The sequence below is a fragment of the Pituophis catenifer genome, unplaced genomic scaffold, assembly GCF_029215685.1.
Source record: "Pituophis catenifer annectens isolate HBS135680 unplaced genomic scaffold, rPitCat1.0.hap2 SCAF_1, whole genome shotgun sequence".
NCBI lineage: Eukaryota > Metazoa > Chordata > Lepidosauria > Squamata > Colubridae > Pituophis > Pituophis catenifer.
This window is the reverse complement of record NW_027256881.1, coordinates 279,621,503-279,640,825: the sequence shown is the minus strand read 5'-3', so window position 1 is coordinate 279,640,825 and position 19,323 is coordinate 279,621,503. Positions and strand designations below refer to the sequence as shown.

At 38.6% G+C, this 19,323-nt stretch overlaps 1 protein-coding gene across 1 annotated transcript in view; it reads right to left on the bottom strand.

The window, feature by feature from the left end:
- Window positions 1-244: 244 nt before the first annotated feature.
- The window catches only part of SUSD6 (sushi domain containing 6), a 62,091-nt gene continuing 43,012 nt past the window's right edge, over window positions 245-19,323 (bottom strand). The window contains exons 3-6 of the mRNA XM_070931263.1: window positions 18,308-18,505; window positions 12,264-12,402; window positions 5,146-5,573; window positions 245-3,358 (exon numbers count right to left, since the gene is read on the bottom strand). Coding sequence (XP_070787364.1) covers window positions 3,333-3,358; window positions 5,146-5,573; window positions 12,264-12,402; window positions 18,308-18,505 — 791 coding nt within the window. The 3' untranslated portion in view covers window positions 245-3,332. The remainder of the gene's footprint in view (window positions 3,359-5,145; window positions 5,574-12,263; window positions 12,403-18,307; window positions 18,506-19,323) is intronic.

Here is a 19,323-nt window from a genome sequence, read left to right as displayed (position 1 = left end):
AGCATCTACTGTAGTTCTCCCTATAAAAGGCTGCAAAAAGTTAAATGAATAATTAGGCACCTAAGAACTACAAAGTGTTGGAGTAGCAGCCCTTCCAACTACGTTAATGCTCTTTGATGCATCAGAACTTTAATGTCATTTAAAAAAATATTCTATTCATTTACATCTTAAGCAGATACCCCCAGCATATACTTAACAACTATTGGTATCTTCGCTTTATATGAATTTGCCAATCAGATCAAGAACCTGAGAATATTAGATTTGAAAGGGAAAAGAAACTTACAATTTTGAAGATGGCATTTTTATTGTTGATCTTCAAAATTCAGTTTTTCTACAAAGGAAAGCTATTTCTTGCCCTGAAAAAATCACAAAATCCAGCTATAAATTATTCAGGTAAAATATTAAGACCCAAATCCTTTATAAAGATTATCTATACTAAAGGTTTCCAGAGAATACGGATGCAGTACACAGAACATGCTGGCTACATATTAAAAAAGGAGGATGCTAGTGCTTTCATGCCTTCCTTGTGTGGTTCCAATTAGCATCCAATGATTTGCTCCACCAAAACCCTTCTTTTGAATGGAAACACAGGATTATAAATTTTGTTTGATGGAATGAAAATACATTATTTCAGAGTTCTTACATGGTTTAAAAACTGCACAGCTGAGTGAGAAAGAAGATTCATATTCAAGGCTAATCCAGTCATGAGTCCAGAAAGAAATCGGTATTAGATGTCACTCTATATACTTCGAAACATCTCCATCTCAACCAAAATATTTACCACTGCACTAAACCACAGTTACTTAATCTTACTGAATAAGTTAATTGGCTGTGTTCACAGACCATGATAAATCATTCGTCAACATTTATAAACCACAATAGCTAGGTCTATACAGCATGATAAACATTATTGTGGTTATTTGGTTTAGGAAATTATATGCCCCTAGCCATTAGGATGGTAAAACTCCTTCAAAAGAAGTGCTTCTAACTTTGTGGGATCTCAATCAAAGCTCCTCTTTTCACTAAAGTAGCCATAGGGGAAAACCAGGCAGAGATAGCTGGAAACGGCAGCACAAACTTGGCAAAAAGATATTTGTTTGATTGAGGAAGAGGTGTTTTATACATAGCCTTGTATCTGGAAGCAGCTCTTTCAAAGGATTTGCAGTGCCTTATTAGCCTCTGTATAATATTAGTTATGGCTGGCTCTTCCTGCACATTTGCTTACTAACTGTTACTGAAACATCTTCTATGTAATGAGATGTATATATATTTGATATGTATCCATTCACTTACAAGAGAGCAGAATCAAAGCCAAGGCAATATATATTTATACCAGTATCAGGCCCCAGGAAAATCCAGAATTGTTTGCCTCTGTCATATTATTAAAAACAAGCAAATTATTGGTTTACTCAGTACTTCTGCACATCCTGAAGGATTTTTTTAAAAAACCATGCAGAGTTCTAAAGTTTTGTCACATTGCCACAGCAAATTCTACTTATACACCTTAAGATTGTCATATACATTACCCTACAAATTTGCAGGAATATATTCACAAAGGTCAGAGATTTTATCTTTATGATTTGATAAAATGCAAGCTGTGGTTTTCTGAGTATTTGCTTTCAATACTAAATTTCTGTCAGGAATATTCACAGGAATATTCATAATTCTGAGCTTGTGCAGGCCACCTAAAATCAGGGATTATGGGCAGCCATCCAAAGAGGCAAAAACTATTTCCCATTCCAAGTTCTTTATGCCTGCAGTTGGCATGTCCCCAGGGCTGGGACAAGGTGGAGAACTGGTACTTAAGCTGCTTACGTCTGTTGTACAAATCTTTGGGAAATCACACAAAAAGTCTTGATTTGGGAGGTTCACTTGAAGAAAAGCTATTGAATCAGTACTTCCATAATGTCATCAAGACCGTTGTTCACAGATAGCTAGAAAAACAAGAACAGAAGCAGACTTGTGCGAGAGGACGTGAGGTAAACAAGCATGTTCCCTGCATAGTAAGAAATTTCCAAGTGGAAGTAGCATGCAGAAGGCAACACACACAAAAAAATAAAGCATGTTGAGGAAGGGAGGCTCTTGCATCTAGACAAACAGCAGCATGGCTCTTTTTTAAGGCAGGCTATCACTAATTCATTCAAGGCAATTGGACATACCAATTTCAAAAGCTAAATACTTGCTAACCATGATCAATACTTTAAAAATTGACAGTTGCTAACTGAAGAAAATGCAGGCCCTGGCAATACCTCCACAAGGACAGAAATCAACCACAGCAACAAAATAAAGTAGCAATGCCAAAATCACTCTGTGGTGAGCTGACACAGAAACGCATGTGACAGATGATAATGCTACTCCAACACAACAAACTGATTTCTACTGATATTTGAAAGAGACTAAACCAATCATATACTCAAAGATGGAAGGCTTTGGATCAGCTGTAATACGGCCACAGTATTGCTGATAGGATGAGGCCATGGGCTTAGCCATGCAAGTGCTCTTAAATCTGGCTACATACAAGGGAGTTTCTCAAAGCTTTCTGCAGCCCTCAATGTATGCCACACAGCATGTTCAAAGAGATAAAGAATGTCCTAGTGGAGGTGATGGAATTAAAAAAGAAAAGAATGAATGCAAATATATGAGAGGTATAGTCACTTTACCCTTGAGGAAAACAAAGCACAAGTAGCAGCCTAAGCGATTTTTTTTCTAAAGTGGCGGGTAGCAATTCCCTTTAATACAGCCAGCACTGCTTATTAATGTGTTGATGTGCAGTTTCATTATGGATTATACAATTTTCAACACCTGAGGTCTGCAACCAGTATGTGTGAATTTTATAAACTCCCTCCCACTCAGGCCATCTCAAGGCATTCTTCTTGCCTTCATAATGTAGTTAATAAATAGAACAAAACCATCTGCACCAAACAAAGCAAGCTGTGGTTTGACCCTGCTTTCTGAGACGTCCAGAAGCTAGCAAGGCCTATGAGAAATTGCAGCGAGCCAGTGTGAGAAGGAGCAAGGCACAAGTAAATGGCAACTCTCCAGAGACTGTACTCAAAATCATCTGTCTGGGAAAGAGGAGAGGCTGGAGGAACTTGAGTCTCTAAAGCCCTCCTTTAATGCTTATAGAATGAGATGGAGAAGATAGCTGGCATGGTGCACTCCACTGATGCACTGAAGATGGTGTCTTGGTGGCATCCTTTGGATCTTCAACTAAGGGATATTTTCTGGAAATATTCAGTGTGCAGCACTTCAGGGAAGGGAAAGCCAGCATGAAGCGCTCATCATTCCGAAAAGGAAACTAGAGAGTGTAGATTTGATGACCGTTGTAACCCTCATGCTTCTTTCAACAATGGAATATCTGGAGGTAGGGAGAGAGAGAAAAGGATGTTAGATAATCTTTCTATTCGGTTCCAGGTTTCAAAGACAACCCAGCACAGCCCTGGTAGAGCCTGAGAAGTCTATGAAGTCCATTTGAGTTACAAAAGTTCTTGTTTAACCAGCCAAGTTTCTATAAAAGCTTGGCATTCTTTAAAACTTTCATTGCCTGTGTTTTTGCAAGGCCTTTCCCTTAGAAAAGCCCTGGAGTCTCATAATAAGAGCTTCTTTGGATTGACTCAGACAAGAGAACAAAGCTTATTTATTCTTCCTAATCTTTGGATCAGACTAAGGCTCCTTCCAATAGTGAGAACTGTACCAGCCAGAGACTGATTTTGCCCTGTGTCAGTTGAACTCCTGGTCTAGAGAAAATACTGTAAAATAATTGTGCACTATGTCATCTGGCGCTGTAGAATAGGCAGATTTTTACTGGAAGAACTTCCCCCTTCTGTCACCTCCTGGGATGCCTTCTCGTAGCTTCCATTCTGGAGGTAAAGTACCATGTCACTATCATCCACACATCTCCAGTCATTCATACTTACATAGTAGCTGGCTGTTTTTTTTTTAATAAAAAAACCCACCCCATTTCCCTCCTCATTTTAAAAAGAAAATGCATCAGGGTTAGGTTTTTGTGGCCAGCCTGAACAGAAACTGTCCAGTTCCAAGCATAAACCACTCTGTGGTCAGGAGACACCTGTAGTAATGTAGAAGTGCTGCAGAAAAGTAAGGGAGGAAGGCCTAAGATGGCTTTTCAATAGGTATTAAAGTATTCTTGAGTTTAAAATGCATGAAAGTTTAGTTTTGGATTTCTAAACTTCTATACCAGAATAAATAAAGACTACAGATGAAATAAATTATGCATCTTAGAACCCTGCATTAATAAATCCTGAATGCAAGACTAGGGTTGGGGGTTTTTTTTGGTTTGGTTTGTGTACTTTTGTGAAATGCACAGAAAATTGCAATTAAATCTATTAATGGGTAACCCTAGGGAGTTGTTATGGAGAATATGTTAGGAAGGAGATCTCTGTGTGGGGTGCCACAGGGTTTGGTACTTTCTTCACTGCTGTTTAACATCTACATGAAGCCAATGGATGAGATTATCCAATGATATGGGGTAGGAGCCATCAGTATGCTGACAACACTCAGCTTACATTTCTACCTTAAGTGATGTTGTGGAGGTCCAATCTCAGTGTCTGGAAGCTCATGGGGAACAACAGGCTTCAGCTCAACCCAAGCAAAATTGAGTGATTTGGGGTCTTGGGGCCACCTGGCTTTGGGGACTTTCCACCTCTTGTCTTGGTTGGGGTTGCATTACTCCAAACACAACATGTGTGGCTCCTGCTGGCTTTTCATAAGGTCCTGAAAACATGGTTCTGCAATGGGCATGAGGAGCTGGGAATGTGGTAGAGCCTGTGCCATGGCTGCATTGACAGTTATGGTCATATGTGACTACTTCAGCTATGTATTTTCTTGTAAGTTTTATACTTGGTTATATATTGTTTTTAACTTGCCGTATTATTTTGATGTTTTTATACTCTTTTTAATTTTTTGTGAGTCATCCAGAGTCATATATTGAGATGGATGGCTATATAAATCGGAAAGATAGGTAGGTGATGGATAACAAAAAGGTTCTGGAACAGTTTTTCTCTGATGACTATGCTACTTTTTGTAATTTCTTGATTGAAGGAATAAATGGAGCTTGTAGGATTTACATACATTTTTATTCCAGTTATATAAATCCAGTTTCAAGACTTATTTCACATTACTTACCATCCATGTATTCCTCTGAGGAAGCAAGTGATAAAAGGCTTTGTACATCGCTGTTTTCTGAGTCTGAAGTCTCTTTGGGCCCAGATTTACTGCTAGATGTGCCAGCCACCCAGGAAGACGTGGTCGCCTGATGCACTAGAACAGTTTCTGAGTGGTGAGAGCTGCCAGCTTCACACAATCCAGAGCGTCCAGGGGTTTCATCCTCCCTAATAAAGCCACTGGGACCCCCTTGGTCTGGTGGTGGCTGTTGCATTTCCCTTGCCTCACTCTGTCCAGCTCCTTCTGAAAGGACGATCTGTATCCGTGTATCTGAGGATGGTATGCAGTTTCCAGCACTGCCATAGACAGCTTCTTCATAAGATGGCAAAGCTACCTGAACTCCATCCACCATAATAGAAACCTGGTCCCCAGAAACACCTTGATCACGCCTGTGTTTGGAATTCAAAGAAATATTTAAGTACAATGACATAAGCAACATTTTATGGTACAATCAAATGTACAAGATTAGTAATCATATTTGTTTCACTGTTGTTTCAGAGTAAAGGTTTTAGTCAGGGGTGAAATGTTCCCGCTTTGGACCGGATTGACTGATCCGGTAACGAGGGCAGCGGATGGTTCGGAGAACCAGTAGCAAAAATCCCTGCCCTTCCCCCATGCCCAGCTGAGCCACGCAATCATCAGAGGCTTTTTTTTAATTTTTAAAAGCATTTTTTCCACAACCTCTTTGGCCGAAAAAATGCTTTTAAAAGTTTTTTAAAAAAAGTGTCTGATGATTGCGCGGCTCAAGCCTGGATCGTCAGAGGCTTTTAAAAGCATTTTTTAAAATAAACTCTTCGGCCGAAGAGGTTGTAGAAAAAATGGTTTTAAAAGAAAAAAAAGCCTCTGACAATCAGGCAACTCAGTGAGGATCGTCAGAGGCTTTTAAAAGCATTTTTTTACAACCTCTTCAGCCAAAGAGGTTGTAGAAAAAATGGTTTTAAAAGTTAAAAAAAAAAAAGTTGGCCACACCCACCCAGTCACATTCCCCCCCACCAAGCCATGCCCACAGAACCAGTAGTAACAAATTTTACATTTCACCACTGGTTTTAGTAATAAATCATGTCTGTACACTGGTTTCCTCCAAGTGTCTTAGGAACACAATTTTTTAGAATTCTCAAACACCATTTCAAACTAGCATAGCCATCAGGTATTTAGTGAACTGTAAGATGAGAGCCAGTTAGGTATAGTGGTTAAGGTACCAACTGGGAGATCATGCGTTCTAGTCCCACATGAAGGCAGAAGCTGGATGATCTTGTGTCAATCACACTCTCTTAGACCTAGGAAGAGATAATGGCAAACCACTCCTGAAATCTGGCCAAGAAAACTGCAGGCACTTATCCAGGGAGTCAACACTGACTCAAAGGCACATATACACAAAACTCCAAGATATCTATTTATAGGACATTAAACAGGAGAAGGCTTTAATAAGCCTAAAGTAGAGAAATGGTTCATTTTGGGATTATTTTCAATGAGGTAGGCCAATTCTTTAATGAGCAACACAAACTTTCCTTCCTAACATCGATGTGCTTATGAAATTTGTTAACTGAGATCTGTAACTAAAATTCCTAAACAAAAATTATGCTGAAATGAACCCTTCTTGTTTAATACTGAGGGACTAGGGCCTTCATTCCAATTAAGACTGATATATCCCTATTATACGCTTTCAGGTGCCCTTTATGCATTTAACATTATGTTAAGTTTGTTGAACATGTTACTTCAGAACTTTATATTCCCACTGTTTCATTACAATGTTTCGTTCACAGACATTATTAGGCTTTAAAGTACTTTCCACAATCAACATGCCACTACTGTACTAGCTAGTGAGCATGAGGAGACTCAACGTTGTTTCCAGTTTAAAGCTGCAGAAATAGGAAAGAATCATTATGGTCATAGTGAGATTTGTCCCATCCCAGCTCTACGTTTTGGAGGGAAAATATCTGCCATCTTGTCAAACCAACTACAGCGCCATGACAATGCCAGGTCAATCTGGGAACCAAAAACCTCTTTGGATATTTCAGATTTATAGTGGGCAGATGAACACCCCGCTTCTCTTTTCTTGAGAAAAGGGGAAATATAACAATATAATATGTAACACATTTCATCCTAAAAGCCCCTCTTATTTTCTCAGTAAGGCTTAACCCAACAATGTAAGATAGGAATAAAAGAGGAAATAAGAGACCCTGTAAAAATGTATCTATCACCACCTAGTAGATTCATAAATGAGCTGGGGTAGAATTACAAGATTTCTATCTCATAGCTAATAATAATTCCACTATGGCTAAAATACCGGATGCAGGTGAAAATATGTTAAGGAAGAGAGGTTATATGTGATATGAGCCGCAGTGGCACAGTGGTTAGAATGCAGTACTGCAGGCTACTTCTGCTGATCACCGGCTGCTAGCAGTTTGGCAGATCGAATCTCACCAGGCTCAAGGTTGACTCAGCCTTCCATCCTTCCGAGGTGGGTAAAATGAGGACCCAGATTGTTGGGGGCAATATGCTGACTCTGTAAACCGCTTAGAGAGGGCTGTAAAGCACTATGAAGCGGTATATAAGTCTAAGTGCTATTGCTACGATATGGTTATTACGTTTCAATTGCAAATTACATTAGTATTAAATAAAGAGAAACAGTATGGCTTTATTGATAATCAATTTTCTCATGTTATCATGGGTCCACAAGTCAATTAAGGAAGCATATATTCTTTTATAACCTTATAAATACATCTAATTCTGTTTACAGGACTTCATAATTAGAAATACTTAGAATTTTGTCTTGCATCCAAGTTCTATGCACCAAGCAACTACCTAACAACCACTAGACTGACTGGCAACATTACCACTATATGCAGCCTGTGTTTCTTGCCAAAGTGTACTGAAAAAGTGAACTCTAAACCTCTCCAGACATTGATCTGAATTTCCTACAACCAAACACATTTCACAAAACTGAGCAAGATCTGAAAAGTGAATACAATTTATAGAAGTCTACTTCAAACATGGCCATTTGATTTATAACACAGTATAAAATGTGTAGAGTCAGACGTTTTCTGAAAGTAAAATTAAATGGACCCTAGAAAATACTGCTATGAAAAGAGCTGCAGGAATTTGTGAAATATCTGTGGAACTGTTTCATATTTTGCAAGGATGCTATTCTAAAATATTGCTGACAGTTCATGTGGAAAACAGCAGTGGCCAGAGAATGGTAAATAGGAATCTGTATTTAAAACAACCAAAAAAAAAAAAATGACAGTGCCAAGGGTTCCAGATGTTCAAGCTACCAAACAATTGCATGTGTTACACACATTAAATGGATAACTGAAAAGGCAAGACAGCCCCCTAAAAGCCACTGATTTTTGTTTTATTGATTATATCAGGGATCTGCAACCTTAAACACTCAAAAGAGCCATTTCCCACAGAAAAAAAAAACACCAGGAGCCATAAAACCTGGATGGGCGGGGCCAACTCGACGTCACTCATTCCCACCCAGTCACATGACCCCCCCCCCAGCCATGCCTACCCAAGTGTTGTGGCTCCCGTTGTTTTTGTTTTGTTTTTTTCCTGTGGGAAAAAGATCTCTCTCTTTCTCATTTCTCTCTCTCTGTCTCACGTGTGTGTGTGTATTCCCTCTTGAACCATTTCCAAAAACAGGCCAGGATTGGGGTTTGGGTTTTTTTTTTTTTTTGCTGAAGTTGTTCTTTCTTCTTCTTTGGGTGCTTTTTATCATATGATTTAAATCAAGAATCATTTCAGGTTCCCAGATAAATGAAGCTCTTTTGTCCCCCTGTCGGCTGAACCCACCACTGGCTGGCCCCTCCCCTCATCCTCCCCTCCCAGTCACTCCTTGCCTGGCCTGAGAAGGTAAGGGCGATGGCAGAGGACGGAGACTCGCTCCATATTCTGGAGTGGGAGCGAAGCGCCCCTGTACTTGCCTCCTCTCTCAGGCACTTCCAGCCCTTGTTGGTGCTGCACGCACCTCAGTTACTCAGGGAGACACTAGACTTGCTCTCCGCCCCAAGTTAATACTGGCCTGGCTGTGACTGATGCCACTGCTGTTGCCACCTCCATAACCTGCCCACTGCTCTCGCAGCACCTTGCACAGCAGAGTTAAATTTAGCGTACTTCACAATGAGAGAGACGGCGTCCCTTCCTCCTCCTGGAGCCCATTATGATGCGGAACGAGTCTCCATCCCACACCGTCACCCTTACTTTCTCAGGCCAGGCGAGGAGTGGCTGGGAGGGGAGGGCAAGGGGCGGGGCCAGCCAGTGGTGGGTTCAGCCGACAGGAAGCCACAGCAGGGGGATGAAAGAGCCGCACGTGGCTCCAGAGCCATGGGTTGCTGACACCGGAATTATACTAATAGCTTTGTGTGAACCACAATGAACTGCAGATAGCTATTAAGCACAAGGGCTAGACTACTCTATCTGAATATTTTGAGAATTTTAATGACATCTAGGAAGCATCAGTTAAAATAAAATATGGGTTCAAAATTGGGAGAGGAGTGTACTAAGATTGTACACCATCACCCTATCTATTTAATTAATATGAAGAACATAAAATGAAAAGTGCTGGATTGGAAAACATAAATTGGAATTAAATTTGCTGGAAGAAATATTGATAACCTCAAATAGACTGAAGTGATATGACCTGGTGGCTAGAAGTCAGGAATTCCTTGCTAAAGTTTTGAAAACAGAATGGAAAAGCTAGTCCGATTCAAAATACAAAAAATATGTCAAGTGTGCAAGATTACCTAATGCAAGAAGGTGAAGCAGCAGCAACAAATACTATCTTCCTGGGTCAAAAATCCACAGGATTGGTTACTATAATCATAATTAAAGAAGCACCAGCTTCTAGGAGGCTATGACAAATCTAGACAAACTTTTAAAGTGTAGGGGCATCACACTTCCAACAAAGTTGCCTATTGTTAAATCATATGACTGTAGAAGTTGGAGGATCAAAAAGGCTGAAGCAAAAAACAATGTCACTCAACTGTGGGGCTAGAAAAATAGAGGAAATTGGACAGCATATCATCACCACCACCCTTGCATTTTTCCTGCAGTTACAGGGTCCTCTAACATTGGACAGCAAGAAAAAAAAATTATTCAACAGTATGGAAGCAGGATCAGTCAGCACACTCAAAGGACTAAATAAATATTTTTGCCATATAACATGTAAGTAAGAGTTGTTGGAAAATATCCTGATGCTTGAAAATTTTATTGAAAATAAAAAAAAAGAGGCCAGAACTATCACTAATATTACAAATGAGAACTTAAAGCAGTTATGGATAAACAATTCCACTGGATCACAAGATCATGGGAATAACTGAACAGTCTAAATTTCATAGCTTTTTATGTAAGAGACTGGAAGAGAGAAAGAACTCCTTGGATTAAACATAAATATTACTCCTCTGATTGCTATCTTAAGAAAGCAAAGCATACAAGGCAAAACAGATGGGGCAAACTTTCCATGGGAATTCGCCATGAAGGAACAAAGTAGTGCTTTTACCATAATCCACTCAAAGAAAACACCACAAAGTTTTAATCATTTTATTCACTGAATAATGTTTGTAGGATATGATGGGCATGCAACCTTGAAGTTGCATTATCTTCTTCATTAAGAGACATTTCTATCCTGATTCAAGATTTTTCCAGCTTCAGGTATAAGAACAGAGGGAAAACAACTATTATGTGTCTACTGCTTTATATATTGGCCAATTGTTTTTTAAAAATTAGACAAGTAAGATTGCAGGAAACTGTTTTTTCTTCTTATCTCAGAGAATAATACACAAGTAGTCTGGATTACAGAAGTACGTATTAGCAGTGATGATAACTGTTCATTTTAAATAAAATCAATGAAATCTCCAGCCTAATTAAGCCTGTTTACAAAACTCCCTCTTCCCCCAAAGTGCTGTTTCCACATTGTTCTTGCCAGAGTAAACATACTGACAACAGTCTGTGAGCTCAAGAAATTCCAAGCTTCCTCCCAGCCTTGGAACTCTGAAGCAGGCAGGGAGCAAACAAAGCACAGATCTCTTTTCCCAGCTCCAAGAATGGAAGGAAGGCCAGGGTTTCTTTTGGCTTTTGAGTAACAGAGGTGACAGTGGTGCCTGTTGACCATAAAGATAGCCTGGGAAACACAATGTTTTAGTTTGGATACTTTGAATCCCTCCAATAAGCCTTAGGTAAAGTTTCTACTAGAAGAGACCTTGATAATTAGGATCTATTGAGAGCAAGGTACTTTGAAAAATCTAATGTCTCCCTCCTGGAAATAAAAACAGAATTTGACCATGTATGTATTACACCACAGAGCCCATCTATTCCTTTGCAACAGGATTTGTGATTGTTATCTTCAAGATCAAAATGGAAATAGTTTTCCCAAAGATTTTTTTTTTTTTTTTTGCCTAACAGAATGAGTTCCTGAAATATAAAAAAAAAGATTGGAGGAAAAACTCAAAAGAAGATAGGAAGGAACAATCAGAAAAAGAATGCATGACTTTGGGTCAATAAAATAATGAGACACACATCACCATAGCGTACTTATAAGCATTTACATCAAGAGTGGAGATTCTGAAACTTTCTAGATATTACCAACTTCTAGCATTCTTCATCTTTCACTGGCATAACTGTGGATGTCAAGACCTAATAGCATCTGAACAGGTTCTCCATCCAATTTACATGAATAAACATCTGCCCCTTAAAGGCATCTGATGATTATGTCATATTCCCAAATAACTTCTACCACCAACATTAGTATCTATTCTAACCTTTTAGTGGTTACAGTACATAACTGGCGTAACTATTTTGTTATCTCTCAGGCTATTCTGCAGTTAAGTCAACTGTAACATGCTGTGTTTCAAGAACACTGGCCATTAGTTTGCATGGTTTAGACTACTTTGGACATTGAATTGGTATACTCTATCACTCTAATCCCAGAAATTTATTAAAGTGAGCAGCAGCATCAATTCCAGCAGATATAGCCTTCACCTGATACCCAACTAGTCACAATAGCCTCTTCCACTTAATATCTACCTCCACTCCCAAATCTCTTTAACTGAAGAGACCCCCACAAATTCTGAATAACTCACCTGCTGTGATGAAATGACTTCAGTTTTGGTTGTAGCAAAACAAACAATACAACTAGGAGAAGGATGAGAGCAACAGAACTTGCTGTAGTAGCCACTATGGATAAGGTGGGTACTCCTACACTTGGAGGAGAACCTTTATCTACAAAATCAAACAAACAAAAAATAGTCAATGGGTTCTCTTTAGGAAGCAGCTGTTTCCTATAACTAAGGCAGGATTCCTGAATAAGATCAGTTCTGACAGTAAGCTGTTTGCATAGGAAGTTTTCTTCTCAGGGAAGCCTGGTTTGGGTCAAATCTGCTGCAATTACATTCAGAGACATCCTCAGAGAGACTGTACCTAGTTGTCCAATCATGTTCCTTTCAACTGAACTCCCAGGCTATCTTAGCTGTTTGATAACCCCCAGGCTTCTTGTTTTAGATTAACTGAATTTAAAATTATTTGTACGCAAGTCAAAACTATAATGAATATATTCAAGATTACATTTTTGAAATTTATTTAATTGCAAGAGGAAAAAATAAGCAGCTGAATTATAAGTTTGAATATGACTGTATGACTAAATCAGTATTACTGGAAATTAGGCAGAATGTTGTGGGACCATTCTATTGTCAAGTCAAAGCTTGGCAATGAGATTGGTATTATTCCTATTATGTTAAAAGCTTTGTTTTTAGAAGGTAAAAAAGTCCCAAGCTCAGTTTTTCCACTGAACATGAACATTTCAGATTCAGCATTCATCTGGCCCTCAGGGATTTTGTCTTTTCCCATAAATTTCTATTAAGTGACATCTACTCCTCTCCTACTGCTGCTGCAGTGCCCCCGGTCAATTAAAGCAACATGACAAATATTTTCTTTCTTTCTTTCTTTTTGCTTCATGTTATGGGAAATGAATTCTTATCTAACTGAAAATCTTGCAATTGTTAAGTTGCTTTTGAGAACATTCTTTTCAAGAGAGTCAAGATGGGGCAAAGAACATTCCCTTGCAGTAAGCTATGATCAAGTTGGATTGAAAATCCCTTCCCCTTCTATCCCTCTAGGAAAGGATAGAAGAAAGCAGGGAAGGGAAAGAAAGAAGGAGAAGAAGGATTGTTGTAAAATAAGGGAGAAGAAAGGGTAGAAGAGCAACCCCGAATATAATTTAAAAAAAAAATTCTTTTAGAAAATATATGTATATGTGTGATTAACTATGAATAAGAGAATTTACATTTACAAAGTTTATAAGAAATAAAATAAACTTTTTTCAAAAAAAAAAAAGAAAGAAAATCCCTTCCCCTAGGTGAGAGAATACTACGAATCCCTATACAAAGAAGAGGAGATACCGGATGACAAAATAGAACAATATTTGATAAAAGCAGAGCTCCCACAAATAACTGAAGATGAAAAAGAAATGCTCAACAGAAAGATTACAATTGAAGAATTAAAAACAGCCCTCTCCAAATTGAAAAATAATAAAGCTCCAGGACCTGACGGATTCCCAGGGGAAATATATAAAAAATTAGAAGAAATACTCCAACCGAAATTAGTAGAAATTTTTAATGATGTATTGTTAGATCAAAAAATCCCAGAGTCATGGAAAGAGGCGCATGTTACACTTGTGCCGAAAGAAGGTGCCGACCTAAAACAAATTCAAAATTACAGACCAATTTCGCTCCTAAATACTGACTACAAATTATTCATGGGTATAATGGCAGAAAGAATGAAAAAGATTTTAAATAATTGGATATACAAAGACCAGAACGGATTTTTACCGGGGAGACAAATTAGGGATAATTTGAGAATCGTGCTAGACACACTAGAGTATTATGAAGAGCACCCCGGAAAACAGATGGCTCTGATCTTTGTTGATGCTCAAAAAGCATTCGACAATTTAAATTGGAAATTTATGATTAAACAAATTGAGATTATGAAATTCGGAACAAATTTTGAAATGATGATTAAATCTATATATAATAACCAAAAGGCGAGCATCCTGGTGAATGGGGATAGGACCAAAACATTCCAAATTAGTAAGGGAGTAAGGCAAGGTTGTCCCCTATCCCCCTTATTGTTTATTTTGGCCCTAGAAGTTCTTCTCCGGAAAATTAGATCTAACGAGGAAATAAAAGGTTTGAAGATCAGGAAGGAGACCTACAAGACGCAAGCATTTGCGGACGACGTAGCTTTAATCCTTGAAGACCCCATAGAATCGGGACCTAAAGTATTAGAGGAATTAAGTAAATATGGAGAGGTGGCAGGCTTTAGACTGAACAAAACTAAAACCAAAGTATTGATCAAGAATACAACTGAGAGCCAGAAGAACGAGATAGAAGAAGCATTAGGATTACAGGTTGCCAAAAAAATTAAATACTTAGGAATTTGGATTACATCTAGATGTTCGACCTTGAAAGACGATAATTATATTCCCCTAATTAGAAAAATGAAACAAGACCTAGATAGCTGGAAAAAAATAAAACTATCACTTTTGGGCAAGATAGCCACAATTAAGATGAACATCCTCCCCAGAATATTATTCTTATTCCAAAATATACCGATAAATCTAAACAAAAAATTTTTTTTAGAATTAGACCAAATCATTAGAAAATTTATATGGGAGGGAAAAAAACCGAGATTTTCCATTAAAATTTTAAGGGGCAAAAGAGATATAGGCGGATTTGGACTCCCGGACTGGGAAACATACTACAGGGCAGCTAAGCTAGTTTGGTTAAGAGACTGGATCACCCTGGAAAATGAGAGGATTCTCACTTTAGAAGGCCATGACTTGCAAAAAGGCTGGCACGCCCACATTTGGGACATGGAGAAGAAAAGGAAGACACATTTCCACAGACATAAAATTAGAGACTCCTTGGTTCAAACATGGACTCAGATTAGGCAGAAATATTACAAAAAAATTCCAAATTGGCTCTCAATGATGGAGGCCCTGACCCACCCAAATAGGTGGGAGAGGGAGAAAATGGGCAGATACAAAGATATTTTGGACGAAGGAGGGAGGCTTAAACCAAATGACATCCTACGAGAGCAAGGAATAATCCTAGATTGGTGGACCTATTCACAAATAAAATCCAGATATCAGAGAGATAAAGAACAATACGGTTTAGAACTTGGACCAAATGGATTGGATAAAGTCCTGATGGGAACAAATAAAAAGATTCTGGCAAAACTATACAATTATTTATTAGGCGAGGGTAAGTTCGAAGATGTCACAAAGAACCAAATAATTGCATGGGAGAAAAATATAGGGCGTGATATAAATTTTGGGGAATGGGAGGAGGCATGGAACAGAAATCTTAAACTTACTAGAGCGGTGGCATATAAGGAAAACCATTACAAAATGTTGCATAGATGGTACCTAGCCCCGGCCAGACTAGCAAAGATATATTCCAATATACATCCCAACTGTTGGAAATGTGGCCATGGTCAAGGCACCTTCTTTCACATGTGGTGGACATGCCCGGAAGCGAAAGGATACTGGAATAAAATTAGGAGGTGGTTACAAGAAATAATTGACGAAGATATTGAACTAACACCAGAGATTTTCCTCCTGGGAATAATAAAGAAACCATATAGAAAGGAAATGATACATTTAATGATCCACATAATTACAGCCGCTAGATTGGCATATGCACAGTACTGGAAAGAGAAAACTCAACCACCAGAAGAGCTTACAATTAAGAAAATACTCGAGTGCGCAGAGATGACTAAATTAACTTATGAATTAAATGATGAGAAGTCAGTTTACTATATGGTATGGGAAAGGTGGTACAAGTGGTTGCATGACAAAATGAAAGAAAGATCTAAAGGTGTGTTAAATATTGGTTAAAAGTGAGTTGAAATGTCACCAAATACTATTTATGTAAATAGTTAAAACACTGCACATCCGATACTAATTGAAAATGTTATCATACTTATGTATTTTATGTTTTATGTTTCTGTTTGAATGTTTGTTTTTCCTCTTTTCTTTTTTCTATTTTTTATATTTTTTTTGTTTTTTGTTTTGTAAAAAACCTCAATAAAGTTTATTTAAAAAAAAAAAAGAAAATCCCTTCCCCTAAATACTTTACAATTTAATTGCTATGCACTTGCTTCATTTATCTGTCAAATTTGAAAAATCTGAAGCCACCCAAACTCTAGAATAAACGGCATATAATATTAAAATAATAAACCTATCATAGCCTATCAAAAAGAGATAAAAAATTTAATTTATTTAATATGGCCACTTACTCCAGAAGACAATCCAAGAGAGCAATCGAAATATAACTCATTCACCCAAATTCCCAAAAGAGGGTCACTACACACTAACCCAGGGTTTAGGGAAAGAGTCAAGTCTTCATAGATAACTTAAAACATAGTCAGGGTAGGGATCCTTTAATGCTTTGGGATGGTATTGGGAAGGAGCTAGCACTGCAACAGAGAAAGTGGAACCATTCCAATATATACATATTCAGCCTTATGCCTTACACACGTATTGGGCAACAACATACAGAATTCCCAACCAACATGATCTAAAGTTTTCCGCAGTCCAGGAAATGGCTACAGATTTGTTTGTTTTTTAAAGAAACTATTAAAAATTCAGAAGCAAGCATTCAGCATATAGGCAAAATACCTTTTTCTTATTTTAATTTTAATAATCACCCCTTCTTGAAACATTCTGTGGAAATTACATCTCTCTATGTGTTTGCGTCTGCAGTATAGGGCAGGGATCCCCAACCCCCAGTCTGTGGACCGGCACTGGGCCGCACCAGAAACCGGGCTGCGCAATCAAGTGAAGTCCCATCCGTAGGATGCAGGCAGCATGCAAAACCATGTTCCCTCTGGTCCCTGGAAAAACCTCTCCATGGAACTGTCCCTGGTGCTCAAAAAGTTGGGGGCCGCTGAGACAGGGAGTCAGAAAAGCTGCAGATATTAGGAAACATTTTCTGTATCTCTGCAAATTACAGTTTTCTGAATTACATGGGGAATATATTGCACAGTGGAGCCCATCAAATGGCTCGTTTGACTGTGTGTTGTCACCGGCGGTGAGTGAGTGGTTATTGTTTCCTCCCCCACCCCCAATCTGTATTTTTATTGCTTATAAGCTGCCTAGACTTGGGCATCCTCCTGGACTCATAGCTGTCTTTAGAAGACCATCTGACGGCTGTGGCCAGGGGGGCTTTTTATCAGGTTCGCCTGATTCACCAGTTGCGTCCCTTTCTGGACCGGGATGCCTTGTGCACAGTCACTCACGCCCTCATCACTTCCCGTCTGGACTACTGTAACGGTCTCTACATGGAGCTCCCCTTGAAGAGCACCCGAAGGCTCCAGCTGGTCAAAATGCGGCTGCGCGGGTGATTATGGGGGCGACTCGATGCTCCCATGTAACACCGTTCCTGCGCGAGCTGCACTGGCTCCCGGTGGTCTTCCGACAGCCTCCCATCAACCAGTACGCTCCCACAGAGAGGGCTTCCTCAGAGTGCCGTCGGTTAGACAGTGTCGACTGGTGACCCCCAGGGGGAGAGCCTTCTCTGTGGGGGCACCTGCCCTCTGGAACGAGCTGCCCCCGGAGATTCATCGGATTCTCGACCTTCGTACCTTTCGCCACGCCCTTAAAACACTATTATTCTATCAAGCAGGGCTGGCCTAAAATATTATTTTAATGGGTTATTTTATTTTAGATTATTGGCCAAACTATTTAATAATTTTAAATTGTTTTTAACTTTTATATTGTTGGTTTTTTGTCTTGGCTGTACACTGCCCTGAGTCCTTCGGGAGAAGGGCGGTATAAACATTTAATAAATAAATAAATAAATAAATAAATAAATAAATAAATAAATAAATAAATAAATAAATAAATAAATAAATAAATAAATAAATAAATAAAGTTGTTGTGAGAGAATAGGCAGCTACATTGATAGAGAACTGAAATAAGTTTGAAATAAAGATTTCTTTTTAGATTGAATCTAACCCAATACTGTCCTATGGTGTAGCTAGGGTTTTATGTCAGTATCTGAAAACACTGGACAAAAATTAACAGCACAGAAAGCAAAAGTAAGCATATTCACTCAGATATACTGACCTTGGCTAAGTCTACAGGTAACCTCCAGTTCTGGATTCCACTTGCCATTCTTGCAAGTCAAATATTTGTAATCTCCTTTCAATACATAACCTTTGTCACAGAAATACTCTATGACACTGTCAGATGTCAGTGGGTCTTTGCAAGGCGTTGGATGACATTTGTAACCTCCATTCTCAGGTTTGGATGGCTGTGGACAGTCTGCAAAGGAAAACAGAAACTATGACCCCAGCTTTTAAGCAATAAATCCTATTAATGTGTACTGTTATGTGTAATTTTACTACTAATGTGTAATAAACCCAGGACCACAGCATTTCAACAAACACTGAAACATAACAAGAATGTGCATTCTTGTCTTGTTACTCTGAAGCAGATTAGTGATGAATGGTGGGCCCAAATCTCCATCTTTTTCTATGAAAATACAAATGTTCTCTTTTGAGAACCATGAATGAGCATTCACCAGATTTTGACATTGATTATGATTATCCAAGTCTTCCCTCAGGAAACAAGGTCAGTAGGATTTATGAAGTCAGTTAACTTCAAACAGTGATTTAGCCAAGACCAAGATAAATAAGAATTTGAACTTGTTGCTTTATGTAGCTTAAAACATTATACCTATCCTGATTACCACAAGCTAAAACACAGTTGGCTTGGCAGCAATTTTGAACAGAAAAGGCAGGTGGATAAAAAAGATTGAAATCCATTCACCCACTCTGTTCCACTAATATTTCTCATCAGAATAAAGAAACAATAACCAAGAATAGGGATTTATTAAATGCAGTTTGTTCTTCAGAAGACAATCCACAAAAGATTATTTTTAAGAGCAGCAGCTCAAAGTAGATTGTATCTATTCACAAGTTTCTGTAAAGTCCAGTAAGAAACAATTTTATTAATAAAGAGATAAAGACATATGTAATTATTCATAAATCTAACTATCCCTGTTAGTTTGTCTAAACTGCCCCACCCTACCCAGTCCCATCCCATCCCATCCCATCCCATCCCATCCCATCCCATCCCAT